This window comes from Oncorhynchus kisutch, linkage group LG21 (assembly GCF_002021735.2).
Source record: "Oncorhynchus kisutch isolate 150728-3 linkage group LG21, Okis_V2, whole genome shotgun sequence".
NCBI lineage: Eukaryota > Metazoa > Chordata > Actinopteri > Salmoniformes > Salmonidae > Oncorhynchus > Oncorhynchus kisutch.
Genome location: NC_034194.2, coordinates 12,522,471 through 12,537,554, shown reverse-complemented (window position 1 = coordinate 12,537,554; position 15,084 = coordinate 12,522,471). Strand labels below are relative to the sequence as shown.

The 15,084-nt window shown below is 43.2% G+C and overlaps 1 protein-coding gene across 7 annotated transcripts in view; it reads right to left on the bottom strand.

The window, feature by feature from the left end:
* The window catches only part of myo6a (myosin VIa), an 86,900-nt gene that overhangs the window by 26,258 nt on the left and 45,558 nt on the right, over nucleotides 1–15,084 (bottom strand). For all 7 annotated transcript variants that reach the window (XM_031800262.1, XM_031800265.1, XM_031800266.1 and 4 more), the window contains exons 15-23: nucleotides 12,508–12,580; nucleotides 6,802–6,929; nucleotides 6,532–6,627; nucleotides 6,055–6,225; nucleotides 3,919–3,957; nucleotides 3,535–3,628; nucleotides 2,313–2,443; nucleotides 2,095–2,172; nucleotides 870–999 (exon numbers count right to left, since the gene is read on the bottom strand). In XM_031800262.1, coding sequence (XP_031656122.1) covers nucleotides 870–999; nucleotides 2,095–2,172; nucleotides 2,313–2,443; nucleotides 3,535–3,628; nucleotides 3,919–3,957; nucleotides 6,055–6,225; nucleotides 6,532–6,627; nucleotides 6,802–6,929; nucleotides 12,508–12,580 — 940 coding nt within the window. The remainder of the gene's footprint in view (nucleotides 1–869; nucleotides 1,000–2,094; nucleotides 2,173–2,312; nucleotides 2,444–3,534; nucleotides 3,629–3,918; nucleotides 3,958–6,054; nucleotides 6,226–6,531; nucleotides 6,628–6,801; nucleotides 6,930–12,507; nucleotides 12,581–15,084) is intronic.

The following is a 15,084-nucleotide window of genomic DNA, read 5'->3' as shown; positions in this document are numbered from 1 at the left end:
GACTCAATTCGTCAGGGCATGGACTCTACAAGGTGTCGAAAGCTTTCCACGGGGATGTTGGGCCATGTTGACTCCAATGACTCCCAGAGTTTGGTCAAGTTGGATGTTGGTGGACCATTCTTGACACACACGGGAAAACTGTTGAGCTTGAAAAAGCCAGCAGCGGTGTAGTTCTTGACACATTCAAATCAGTGCGCCTGGCACCCACCTCCCAGTTCTAAGGCACTTCAATATTTTGTCTTGCCCATTCACCCTCTGAATGACACACGTACACAATCCATGTCTCAAGGCGTAAAAATCCTTCTAACCAGTCTCCTCCCCTTCATCTACACTGATTGAATTCACCTCGTCAGTCCATGTCACAGAAAGAGCAGGGGTTCTTCATGTTCTGTACACCCAGTGTATACTGTCTGGGCAGGTAATAGATCATATCTGAAGGACTGAGGTGAACGGTCTGCCAACACGTCCCCACAGCACGTTAGAGTAATGGAGGAAAAAGCAATATCTTGGTCCAGTATGAAGAGGTTTAAAGTGACTGATTTGAGAGTTTTATGAGGCGGTCTGATTATATCAGAGGACATCGCCACACAAAACAGATGGCCAGAGCCAGTTGGCGTTTTATGGTCAGAATTGGGTCGGAGCAACTGGTGCAAATCACTTTAAACCATTTGTCTCCTAAAACACGTGTTCACAAAGCATATCAGCATAGGCGAGCTGATCTATGATCAGGTCCCCCCTGTCCATATAATTTTATTCATTATGACTTAATTGTGAAAACTGTCCCTAGATCAGCACTCTTACTCAGACACTTTGAGAATACAAGCCCTGGTGTATAATGGTGATGTGGTAGGTAGCAGGATGTTACTCACATTTGATGACAGAGAGGGAACACCACTGGACCTTCTTCCAGCGGCTGCAGATGAGCCACTGGTTGACCTTCTTGACCAGCTCTGCCAGGTGGTCAGGGTCAGACTTCATGATCTGATCAAACTCCTTAAACTGAGGTGAGGACGGATGGAGGAAAGAGGAAGGAGGCAGACACGGGTGGGGAGAGAGAGAGAGAGAGAGGAGGCAGACACGGGTGGGGAGAGAGAGAGAGAGAGAGAGAGAGAGGAGGCAGACACGGGTGGGGAGAGAGAGAGAGAGAGAGAGGAGGCAGACACGGGTGGGGAGAGAGAGAGAGAGAGAGAGGAGGCAGACACGGGTGGGGAGAGAGAGAGAGAGAGAGGAGGCAGACACGGGTGGGGAGAGAGAGAGAGAGAGAGAGGAGGCAGACACGGGTGGGGAGAGAGAGAGAGAGAGGAGGCAGACACGGGTGGGGAGAGAGAGAGAGGAGGCAGACACGGGTGGGGAGAGAGAGAGAGGAGGCAGACACGGGTGGGGAGAGAGAGAGAGGAGGCAGACACGGGTGGGGAGAGAGAGAGAGGAGGCAGACACGGGTAGGGGGAGAGAGAGAGGAGGCAGACACGGGTGGGGGGAGAGAGAGAGGAGGCAGACACGGGTGGGGAGAGAGAGAGAGGAGGCAGACACGGGTGGGGAGAGAGAGAGAGGAGGCAGACACGGGTGGGGAGAGAGAGAGGAGGCAGACACGGGTGGGGAGAGAGAGAGGAGGCAGACACGGGTGGGGAGAGAGAGAGGAGGCAGACACGGGTGGGGAGAGAGAGAGGAGGCAGACACGGGTGGGGAGAGAGAACAGAGCAGTCAAAGGCACTTTCCCCTCTAAAACAGCCATCAGTATGCGGATGTTCCCTGCTCAGTGGAGATGACAATAGCGGGTGGATATATTAATTCAAAGCCATAACAGCAGTTCCTGTCTGGTCAGGGTCAATAGAGGATAACATATTGATTTACTCATAAGCACCAAACTACAGAGCTTCAATGTGAAATGCCAAACCGCACATTTACCATCACTGACCAATTCATCTGGTGCAGAAATGAATACCCACAGTGTTAGATGGCTTATCAAAATCCCTTTCCCCTCACAGTCAAATGACTAATGCGGATTCCTTTGAAGTGGATTCAGTCAGAGGAACATCGTAATGATGAGAACCAGCGCAATGACAACAGCACAGAGACAGATCGTGGAGTTCTCACCTTCCCAGGTCTGAAGAACACTCTGGTCAGCCCAAACTTGTAGTCGTTCTCGTTCAGACCCAGGGCTTTGAATAAAGCCTGCAGCGCAAATACAAGACGTCAATACATGTCATATCAACATGTCCAAACTGTGTTTGTAGAGGAGCCCAGAGCAGGGCCAGTGTGTGTGTGTGTGTGTGTGTGTGTGTGTGTGTGTGTGTGTGTCATGAGGCACTGACCTTGCAGAAGAGTCTTGGGTCCAGGCGAGTCAGCTTGGCAGGCATGTACTGCTTGTACATGTTGTAGAGCTCATGGAATGGCGCTCTAGAGGGGAAGCCTCCCTGCATGAGATCTAGCACAGACACCATTCCTACACAGACATACATAGGGGTCACTCCAGGCCAAAGAGATAACACAACATCTTGGCACTTGTAACTAATGGCAGCTTTATTGTCGAAGAGGGATTTCTTTCTTCTTCGAATTATGCATCAAATAACCTTAAAGAATCAAATGTTGCATCAGAAGTTGAGGCGTGACACGCCATTTAAATGTATTGTAAAACCATAGTTAAAGCTTCAATCTTCTCCCGTTCAATCAGAGGTAAACTTCACACATTTCTCCGATTTCATTCTTCCAATGTATCAAACTAACGTTTGCTGACTCCGCTCAGTCCATCACCCACTCAATATAGTTAATGCGCTACCATTTGTACTTAAACTCAGAGAACTGGCGCAGAGTCTCTCCCTTTATCTGTGGGATCACTAATGAGTTTGTAAAGATTACAAAAAAATATATAATCTGGCATCTCCAAGGACACAGAAGAAAAGCATGTCAAATGCAATATGCAAATTTACCAGGAGAATGGGACATTTCATTTGCCTAGCAGCCTTTAGTTTACAGGGCCAAGAAAGAGGAAAGTTCAGAAAACACTAAAGTAGAACAGCTCTTGGCTGTTGTCCCCAGCAGGGCCCCCCCACATAAAACCATCTAGGTCTAGGACGAAGAGGATTGCTGTGGAACTGGGCCCTGTCAAGTTCAGGTCACTGGTAGGAACTTGTGACGAACAAGCAGAAACGTAGATGCTATACAGTAGCTCGTCAACTGTAATTGTGTGCCAATTTCTGGAGAGAAAAGAAAACGGAGTTTTCAATAAAAGCATGTGAAATCACACCGGTCATTTTGCATTTGATTGCTTTCGGGCAGATTCAAAAATCCACATCTGTAGTCATGTCTCCCAGTGTAGTTGTACGCAAGTTAAATATAAACAAATGAATAATTAACGCTTTACAGTACGGTAGGGAAACTCATCGTCATCCAACACCAATGTAGAGTGTGTGTTAAATGGCACCCTATTCTCTTTATAGTGCACTACTTTTGACCAGGGCCCATAAGGATTAGGGTGCCAAGTTGATTAGTCCTTCTCTTTAGCACTAATATATATATATATATATATACACCGACCTGAGCACTGCAGCTGGGAGAGGATCTGGGCCCCTTCAAACTGGTGGCTAACCATCTTCAGATTGGGCTTGATACAGCGGATGAAACTGGAGCCCTGGGGGGGGTGGGGGGGGTGAGAAAGAGAGAATCATAAAGACCCTATTCAATTGAAGTGTTTCTATATGCAATTTCAAGCTGTTAAAAGCCCTGACAGCAGCCACACTGAAGATGGCCACAGCGCACTTCTTTGGTGACCCAGATTGGTTGGACATCGACTTACAAAAGAAAACATTTCCCTGGGAGATCGATAAAGTTCTATTATAGGAGACCTGATCTCAGCTCAAGTTAGATGCCCTGTGAGTGGGGTGAAGCAGTAAATCGTTGAGCACTGTAGTAAATACTAACCGTGCTGCGAAGCTTCTCCAGTAGAATGTTCAGCTGGGTCTGTCGAGGTAAAAGAAAAAGAGAACCTTTGTTTAGTGACACCGACAGACCTGTCTAGTCTAAGACGATATGAACACATGCTTACTAAGCGTGCTCGCTCGCTCTCTGCCTCCAGCTCAGAATCAACAGCTACTTAAGCAACAGTACAGCCGTGAAACCACGCATTGTATTGTTGAAGCGCATTGAAACTAAAACAAGAGGGTCTAAATACAACCCCGGTAGGACCACAGGAACAGACACAGACGGAGGAACGCATTGTGGGATGGCAGACAGAGACAGACAACCGCTTGCTGGCCCCTCTCGGTCACTGTTCTAGAGCTCTTGTTGCAAATCCCCTGTAATTTTCCCAACTCGTCCAGGTTTCTCAGAGATCCCAGTTCAAATGAATTCCTGGGTTTCAGGAATTATCCAACCAGTATATTTCTGGAAAACCTGGGAATTTTGCAACCCTAGTCTGCAAAGAGCTGTGTTTAACAGACTGATTGCTCTAGGGACCACCAGTGGGACATTGACACACCCACCCACCCATATAGTCAGCTGCTAACGCTTTCTATCTCACCTTGTAACTCAGAGCAGACAGGTACTACACTGCATCAGTGATCAGGCCTTAGTCAAGCTCAAAGACTTCTGATCTATATCACTATTTCTAAAGTAGCTGCCTTATTTACAGTAGCAGCATAATATTTACAGTAGCTACATAATATTTACAGTAGCTGCTTGGCAGGCAGTCATATTGGGAGCAACTGCCAACTGGAATGCACAAGTCTTGTACTTGTCAGAATTTCAATGAGGCATCGTAATTGGATCGATGGTCATTGATCCTGTCAGTAAAGACTGATCTGATCCTACAAGCTATGGATCTCGCAGTAGCAAAATTGACACTACACCGGCGATACTGATATGAATAACTTTTCGATTAATTGGAATTGAAAGCTGCCAACATCCAGATATCATTAGCAAGTGTTTGCCGTGGGCTGAATTCAGATTCAAACCCAAAGTATTCATGTTGTGTTGCAGGGGACAAATTGTGGAGGGAGGCAGCACAGAGACTAGACTGGGGAGGGAGGGGACAGGGGGTGGCTGGAAGCGGTTAGCTGGAGAACAGCAGGGCGTTCACTGCATTATTCACTGATGCATTGTGGGATTCGTCACACACAACAGCACAAGACGAGTTACCTTATTTCCCTGGCTGTTTCTACGAGTCATCACGATTGATTTTTACCCCCCCTATGTTTCTGCTTTTCCTGTCTGTATTTCTCCCTCTCACTACACAACTTTAAATCACAGCTATGATGGGGGGGATAGGCAAAGGATGGAGATACAGGAGGAGGAGGAATGAAGAACAGAGCAGAAAGGGAGGTGGAACAGTGGGAGGGAGAGGCATTAGGAAGAACACCACAGGTAACAGGAGAGAGAGAACACGAACTCTGTGGAAACTAAACGAAGGGTAGATTCAAATCAGACAACACCTTCAAAACACATTATGCAACCGAGAATCCTGTTCAAGCCCTCTAAAATTGCAATAACTTTTTGTTACGCTCTTTGTGCTCTTAACCTTTCTGCTTCTCTCCACTGTCTAGGTGCAGTGCAGTTCCGTGACAGCTAACAAGAAATGCCTATTAACATGACAAAATACTTCCCTCGGATTTCACTTCATAATTATTAATATAATAACACTTCTCACAGGATCAATATCACTTAGCATAGAGTAAGAAAGAACATGACTGTTATGACCATAAAGTAAACATGTTGCCTTGATGCTACTGTTTTGCCTATAAAAACACAGGATTAACATACATGAACATAGGCAATGGTGGGTGCATCCCAAATGGCAACCTACTCCCTATATGGTGCATTTCTTTTGACCAGAGCCCTATGGGCCCTGGTCAAAAGTAGTGCACTATATAGTGAATAAGGTGCCATTTGGGATGCCTACCATGATAAGCAGCGTAAGAATAAAGCGTGGTCAGAATAAAGCGTGGTCAGAATAAAGCGTGGTCAGAATAAAGCGTGGTCAGAATAAAGCGTGGTCAGAATAAAGCGTGGTCAGAATAAAGCGTGGTCAGAATAAAGCGTGGTCATAACATTCGTCCTCACCTTGAATTTGTTGCCGACGCTGATGAAGCTGAGTTTGCCTGCCTTCTGTTTAGAGTCCTTGGCGTTGTTAGAGTTCTCAAAGAGATCCCGGATGAACCGGTCTTTAGACTCACTCACCAGGCACTCCAGGGACATGTGCAGAGCATCATTGTTCTTCTCCACAAACTTGGTCTGCAAATCAGAGAAAATGTACAACCTTGAAGATACAGAAGTACCCCGTTCAGAAAAAGGCTACTCTGCTTGGGAAGATAAGTGGGGCACTTAAATCAAAATAAACATGCTTTGAGTTCCACCTGCTGGGTTTTGTGCAGGTCTCAAAGCAGGAGAATGTTTGGTGGGCGATGCTGCAGTATAGGCCTACCACAAGGATATGGTGGATAACATAAATATACATGATAAAAATCATTAAAAAAGGTGTGATGTTTTTTTTTGCCTTCAGACATCATGCTGAGTCATTGTGTGTGAACTTGAACATACTGTCTCATAGCACACCGCTCCTGCAAAGTGTCTGACAATGAATCCCTCGTCATCCCTCACGTTCCTGTGGACTTGCAGCTTGGATTTCCTGGGCACCTGAGGGATGCATCACACACCATCCATTTTAAATAAGTGAAACAAATGCAACCACTGAAGCATGACCTTTCAAATGGCTTAAAAGAAACAAATTACTTTACAAATGCTCAAATGCACACACACAGCCTATATCAGACAGAAAGGACATGAATCCTGATTAAAGTTCAAACTCACGGTTAGTCGGAAGTGGTTCTTGTGCTTGTTGTGTACGGTCTCTGCAAAGTGCTGGTCGCTTGGCTGAGGTAGACGATTCTCTTCATCCAGGATGTCCAAGATGCCCACCAGCTTGGCCTCCACAAGGTCTGTAAACAGACAGAGGTCAAAAGGTCAAGGTATCCCAAAATGACTATATCCAATCATATTTCAGTTTGAGCTATACTGTTGCTTCCTGTATTTCCTTAGGGGTTTATAGTCTTTGTATAGCCCAGGGCTGGATTACCAAATGCGGTAGTCCGACCATGCCCAGGGCCACTGAATAATGTATAATGAATAATGTAGAAGGACTGAGAAGCTCAGTTCTGGGGACTTTTTAAAAAGGGACATTCTGCTGCCACAACCTAAAATATAATGTCCACCTCCTATGAGTATTGTATGTGCTGCATTGACCATGCACACTGAACGCAAGTGTCTCGTTTTCAAGGAACAAATGCGCTCCGGGCTAGGTCTGTAAGGACAGCGGCATGGAGAGAGAGAGAGCGGAGAGAGATGACTCAAGTAGAAAACTATAAAAATGGAAACACGGCACATCACGTTTAACAAACCAAACATTCAAATACCGTTACAGAATGTAAAGAAACCAAAACTGGTCCAAGCATCAATACCGGTATATTGTAAAATACGGTATACCGCCCAGCCCTACTAGCACACAGCTCGGACACCCATGCATAACCCACCAGACATGCCACCAGAGGTCTCTTCACAGTCCCCAAGTCCAAAACAGACTATGGGAGGCGCACCGTACTACATTTAACTCTATTCCACATCAAGTAACTCACATAAGCAGTCAAATCACATTACACCTTAGAGAACAGTGTGGAACTGAGTCACACACACACATGCCTGAATTGTGTGTTGTGGTTAGTAGAGCAGTGGCTGGAGGGCACACACTTAATGTACTGTGAAATTTGACGTAAAATGTATTTTAATGTTTAAAAATTGTATCATAATGTATATTACTGCCTTAATGTTTGCTGGACCCCAGGAAGAGTAACTGCTGCCTTCGCAGTAGCTAATGGGGATCCATAATAAACACAAAGCTGGGATCCCCCTCTTTTTAACAAAGGCCATTAAAAACAGCTTTATGAATTGTTGTGCACTTGCAACTTGAATGCGCATTGAGGAATATTTATCTTGCATTAGAACGCACAATAAGCCGACTAGGTCAATAGATGTAATATTTTACTATGGGGTTGTCAGATTTCTCTATCCATTAGTCATTTTGTTTGCAGAGGAAAAGTCTGTGTGCTCTTCTAGCATCTTCAAAGTAGAACATGAAAGTGCGCCTTTCATGTTCCATATATTTTTGTTGTGGCGGCAATGATGTTGCCGTGGCGCAACGCCACAGCAAAATGTTTGCAGTGGAAACACTGCACTGAAGGTGTAAGAGATACAGAGAGCTCCAAAAGTATTGGGACAATGACCCATGTTTCGTTGCTTTGTCTCTGTACTCCAGCACTTCGGATTTGAAATGATACAAACTACAATGAAGTGCAGACTGTCAGCTTTAATTTGAAGGTATTTCCATCCATACCGGGTGAACCATTTAGAAATTACAGCACCCTTTTGTACATAGTGTACCCCGCCCCCCCATTTTAGGGGACCAAAAGCATTGGGACAAATTCAGTTACTGTACATGTGTATTAAAGTAGTCTAACATTTAGTATTTGGTCCCATATTTGTAGCTCGCAACGATATCAAGCTTGTGACTCTACAAAACTTGTTAGATCGTTGGGCCAGTAACCGCAAGGTTGCTAGATCAAATCCCCGAGCTGACAAGGTAAAAATCTGTCGTTCTGCCGCAGTTAACCCACAGTTCCTACTCATTGTAAAGAAGAATTTGTTCTTAACTGACTTGACTAGTTAAATAAAAGGTCAAATATAAATACAAAACAAACAAAAGCGCAAATTGCATATTCTCGGGATTTCGCAATGCTGCAAAAGCACAGGCATTAGAATCACAATAGACCGTCCCTTAGACAAATACACGGATTCAGTGACTGAGTTCATCAGGAAGTGTATAGGAAATGCTGTACCCACTGTGACTATTAAAACCTACCCAAACCAGAAACAGTGGACAGATGGCAGCATTTGCGCAAAACTGAAAGTGTGAACCACCGCATTTAACCATGGCAAGGTAACTGGGAATATGGCCGAATACAAACAGTGTAGTTATTCCCACCGTAACGCAATCAAACAGGCTAAACGACAGACAAAGTGTAGTCGCAATTCAACGGCTCAGGCACAAGATTAATGTGGCAGGGTCCACTGACAATCACGGACTACAAGGGGAAAACCAGCCACGTCGTGGACCCCGACGTCTTGCTTCTGGGCAAGATAAACACCTCCTTTGCCCGCTTTGACACAGTGCAACCGACGCAGCCCGCTACCAAGGATTGTGGGCTCTCCTTCTCCGTGGCCGACGTGGGTAAGACGTTTAAGCTTGTTAACCCTTGCAAGGCTGCCGGCCCGGCATCCCTAGCAGCGTCCTCAGAGCATGCAGATAAGCTGGCTGCAGTGTTAACGGACATATTCAATCTCTCCCTATCCCAGTCTGCTGTCCCCACTCGCTTCAAGATGTACACCATTTCTTGGGTACAGGAACAGAAGGTGGAAAGTTAAGTTCCTCAGTGCACACGTTACTGACAATCTGAGTGTCAGGGGATAATTGTCAGACTTCAGTCACCCTAATCAGACTCATCTCTGCTACCGCACGGCAAGCAGTACCGGAGGACCAAGCCTAGAACCAAAATGCTCCTTAACAGCTTCTACCCCCAAGCCATAAGACTACTGAAAAATTAATCAAATGGCCACCGGACTATTGCCCCCCCCCGTTTGTTTTACACTACTGCTACTCGCTATTTATTATCTACGCATTGTCACTTTACAAATTACCTTCAATAACCTGTACCCCCACACATCGACTTGGTACCGGAACCCTCTGTATATAGCCTAGTTATTGTTATGTCATTTTCTTGTTACTTTTAGATTTAAAAAAAAATGTTCTTTACTTAATTCAGTAAATATTAAACTATTTCTTGAACTCCATTGTTGGTTAAGGGCTTGTAAGTAAGCATTTCCTGCTAAGGTCTATACCGGTTGTATTCAGCGCCTGTGACAAATACAAATTTGAATTGTAACCACCTGCCCTCCAGGACACGTACAGCACCCGATGTCACAGGATGGCCAAAAAGTTCATCAAGGAGAACCACCCGAGCCACGGCCTGTTAACCCCGCTATCATCCAGAAGGCGAGGTCAGTACAGGTGAATCAAAACTGGGACCGAGAGACTGAAAAACAGCTTCTATCTCAAGGTCATCAGACTAGCCGGCTTCCACCCGGGTACGTAACCCTGCACCTTAGAGGCTGCTGCCCTATATACATACATTTGGAATCACTGGCCAATTTAATAAATGGAAAAATAGTCACTTTAATAATGTTTACATGCTGCTTTAATCTCATATGTATATACTGTATTCTATTCTACTGTATTTTAGTTAATGCCACTGACATTGCTCAATCTAATATTTAGATTTCTTAATTCCATTCTTTTACTTGTAGGTGTGTGTATTGTTGTGAATTGTTAGATTACTACTGCACTGTTAGAGGGAACACAAACATTTCGCTACACCCGTAATAACATATGCTAAATATGTGTATGTGACCAATAAAATTTGACATCGGTATTGACGCACAGACCGGTTTGGGTTTTTACTTTACCTTCTATAGCGGTATTTCAATGTTTGGTTTGCTAAATGTGATAAAATAAACATGGCAGTGTGGGATTTATTAGGGATTCCCATTAGCTGCTGTCTTCCTGGCATCCAGCAGCATTAAGGCAGTTAGATACAAATATTACATTTCATAACACATTAAGTGTCTGCCCTCAGGCCCCTACTCTACTATCACATATCAACACAAAATCCATGTGTAGAGTGCGTGTGTTGTGTGACAGGTCCGTTTCTATAGTTCACTCCACTACTTGAGTCGTCCGTCTCCCCCGCTCTCTTTCCCCGCCCCTAGTCACTCAAGGAGCGCAGTTGTTGCTTGGACCGCGAGACCACTTGTCTTTCACTCTTCAGTCTGCATGGTCAATGTAGCAGATGCAAACAAAGTGTTGACAACGATGCCGTTTTCCCCTTGGCATCTTAATAGAAATCCACAAGGGTTCTATAATTACACTATTAGTTTGTGTTTCTTACTGTGTGCAAACAGCTAGTTTGTCTTTTATTAGAAAGTGGCGGAAGGTAACCTAGTGGCTAGAGTCTTGGACTAGTAACCGAAAGGTTGCAAGGTCGAATCCCCGAGCTGACAAGGTAAAAATATATGTCGTTCTGCCCCCTGAACAAAGCAGTTAACTCACTGATCCTACGCCGTCATTGAAAATAAGAATTTGTTCTTAACTGACTTGCCTAGTTAAATAAAAGGTTTTTTAAAAATCGAATTAAAATAAGTGGCTAAAATAAATTGTGTTAGCTGCTAATCGCAAGTAAGCTAGCTAGCAAATACATTTACTGAGTTTTTACTGAGAAAACATAGCTAGCTAATACAGCCGGATACCAGTCAGCATTTTGTTTATGCAACAGTATCTTCTAAAATCAGACAGGAATATTTTAGCTAGATCGAGTTAGAGAAAACATTAACGTAGCTTACATCTAATTAGGGTCCGCTGGGAAACACTGACCAACACTTCCTAACCGGTCACAATAACTATAACTCCCAGGCCTTTTCATGTTAAACACTATTCAATGTGCCCATTATTATATTATAACTCTAGAATTAAAATAATTAGATATATTTTCATGATTGCAACAGTTCACCCAAGTATTTTGATCGAAATCACAAGTCAAATAGCAACAGCAACATTTGTTTAAAAATAAGGCCTCGATTTTTTTGCCCATATCATGCAGCCATCCGTGCCACTGTGGACATGATCTCAAAATGAGAGCAAGAAATGCAGACATTAATGAAAATTACATTTGTTTGAAGTTTGATTTAACAGTATAAAACAACCAGTATTGAGAAAGACTCATTGAAATCACTTAGAATGTATGTGTTGCCATGCTAAGGTCATGCACTACTTAAAGCAAATTTATAACCTGTTCTATTAAAAAATATAAAACTACAACAAACAAAAAAGTGAAATATTGTGATATAGGGTTGGACGTTTCTGGCCAAAATATTTGATGGAACACAAAGTCAAATGTCTGTTCTCAGAGAGTGAGTGTACAGGGCATGCTTTGCACCAACAGCTGATTCTCTTAAACGCAGACCCAATTCTATCTAGCGTTAACCCCGGTCACCTCCATTCCACTCTCTGGTATCCTGCCGCCGTACACCACACACATCTCAAAGAGAGGGGTTTAGGTGTGCTCTGCAACATAAATCTACCTCCCATCAACTGATTTATTTCTGTTGACCATGAAACATAACTTGGGGTCAGGGTCAAGAGTAGTGTGCTCAAAAGCGTAACCTCAGAGAAAACAGCTATTCCACCTTCCCACGCAAACGGAGGCCAAAAATCATCTCCAGTCAGAAGAACACTGAACGGCGACACATCGAGAAAAAAACATGGGGAAAACGCTGGAAACTAGGCGGAGGATAATGTATGTAGGGTAATAAACCGATGAAATGTGCATGTAATGATACGAAGACGAGACAAACCTATGCAGTCCTGATTGTCGACATAATGGACCTCATTTACTCCAAGACCCTCCTTCTGATACAGCTCTTGTTCCTAGAATTCAAAACACAACGGATCCAATAAGAAGCATTGGTAATGTCATTTATAATGACATTCAGAAAATAATTTACATCTGTTTACTTACACTACCGTTCAAAAGTGTGGGGTCACTTAGAAATGGGTTTGTTTTTGAAAGAAAAGCCATTTTTTGTCAATTAAAATAACAAATTGGTCATAAATACAGTGTAGACATTGTTAATGTTGTAAATGACTATTGTAGCTGGAAACGGCAGATTTTTAAGGAATATCTACATAGGCGTACAGAGGCCCATTATCAGCAACCATCACTCCTGTGTTCCAATGGCACGTTGTGTTAGCTAATCCAAGTATATAATTTCAAAATGCTAATTGATCATTAAAAAACACTTTTGCAATTATGTTAGCACAGCTGAAAACTGTTCTGATTAATGAAGCAATAAAACTGGACCTTCTTTAGACTAGTTTAGTATGTGGAGCATCAGCATTTGTGGGTTCGATTACAGGCTCAAAGTAAATCGGCATGGCCGCTTAATTAGGGCCGATTTCAAGTTATAACAAAATCGGTAAATCGGCGTATGGACGATTACATTGCAATCCACGGGGAGACTGCGTGGCAGGCTGACCACCTGCATATTTAGTTAAGAAATTTATGTTAGCAGGCAATATTAACTAAGGAACTTGTCACTTCTCTTGCATTAAACACAAGCAGAGTCAGGGTATATGCAGCAGTTTGGGCCGCCTGGCTCGTTATGAACTGTGCGAAGACCATTTCTTCCTAACAAAGACCGTAACTCATTTGCCAAAATTCTACATATTTATGACATAACATTGAAGGTTGTGCCATGTAACAGCAATACATAGACTTAGGGTTGCCACCTGTTCGATATAATATGGTACGGTTCCGTATTTTTCAGAACAAAACGTTTTGTTTTTGAAATGATAGTTTGCAGATTTGACACTATTAATGACCTAAGGCTCATATTTCTGTGTATTTATTAGAATTAATATGATTTTATATTTGATAGAGCAGTCTGAGCGGTGGTAAGCAGCAGCAGGCTCGTAAGCATTCATTCAAACAAGTGCTTTCCTGCATTTGCCAGCAGCTCTTCGCAATGCTTGAAGCATAGCTCTGTTCATGACTTCAAGCCTATCAACTCCCGAGATTATAGGCACTATAGTATTGCCAGCCTAAACTTCTTACCTGGGAATATTGACGACTCATGTTAAAAGGAATCACCAGCTTTCATATGTTCCCATTCTCTAAGCAAGGAACTTCAACTTTAGCTTTTTTACATTGCACTTTTACTTTCTTCTCCAACAGTTTTTGCATTATTTAAACCAAATGAACATGTTTCATTATATATTTGAGACCAAATTGATTTTATTGATGTGTTATATTAAGTTAAAATAAAGGTCTTCATTCAGTATTGTTGTAATTGTTATTATTACAAATATATATACAGTAGAAGTCAGTAGTTAATTTGCATACACTTAGGTTGGAGTCATTAAAACTTTTTCAACCACTTAACAAACTATAGTTTTGGCAAGTCGATTAGGACATCTACTTTGTGCATGACAAGTAATTTGTCCAACAATTGTTTAAACAGATTATTTCACTGTATCACAATTCCAGTGGGTCAGAAGATTACATAAACTAAGTTGACTGTGACATTAAACAGCTTGGAAATTTCCAGAAAATAATGTCATGGCTTTAGAAGCTAATTGACATCATTTGAGTCAATTGGAGGCGTACCTGTGGATGCATTTCAAGGTCTACCTTCAAACTCAGTGCCTCTTCCACTTGACAACATGGGAAAATCAAAATAAATCAGTCAAGACCTCAGAAAAAAATGTGTAGACCTCCACGAGTCTGCTCCCCAGAAAGAATACATTTCCAAACGCCTGAAGGTACCACGTTCATCTGTACAAAACAGTAGTACGCAAGTATAAACACCATGGGACAACGCAGCCGCAATACCGCTCAGAAGGGAGACGCGTTCTTCTGTCTCCTAGAGATGAACGTACTTTGATGCGAAAAGTGCAAATCAATTCCAGAACAGCAGCAAAGGACATTGTGAAGATGCTGGAGTATCTATTTCTACAGTAAAACAAGTCCTATATCGGCATAACCTGAAAGGCCGCTCAGCAAGAAAGAGGCCACTGCTCCAAAACTGCCATAAATAAAGCCAGACTACGGTTTTCAACTGCACATGGGACAAAGATATTACTTTTTGGAGAAATGGCCTCTGGTCTGATGAAACACAAATAGAACTGTTGGGCCATAATGACCATCTTTATGTTTGGAGGGAAAAGGGGGATGCTTGCAAGCCGAAGAACACCTTCCCAACTGTGAAGCACGGGGGTAGCAGCATCATGTGGGGGTGCTTTGCTATACAGGAGGGACTGGTGCACTTCACAAAATAGATGGCATCATGAGGGAGAACAATTGTGGCTATATTGAAGAAACATCTCAAGACATCAGTCAGGAAGTTAAAGCTTGGTTGCAAATTGGTTTTCCA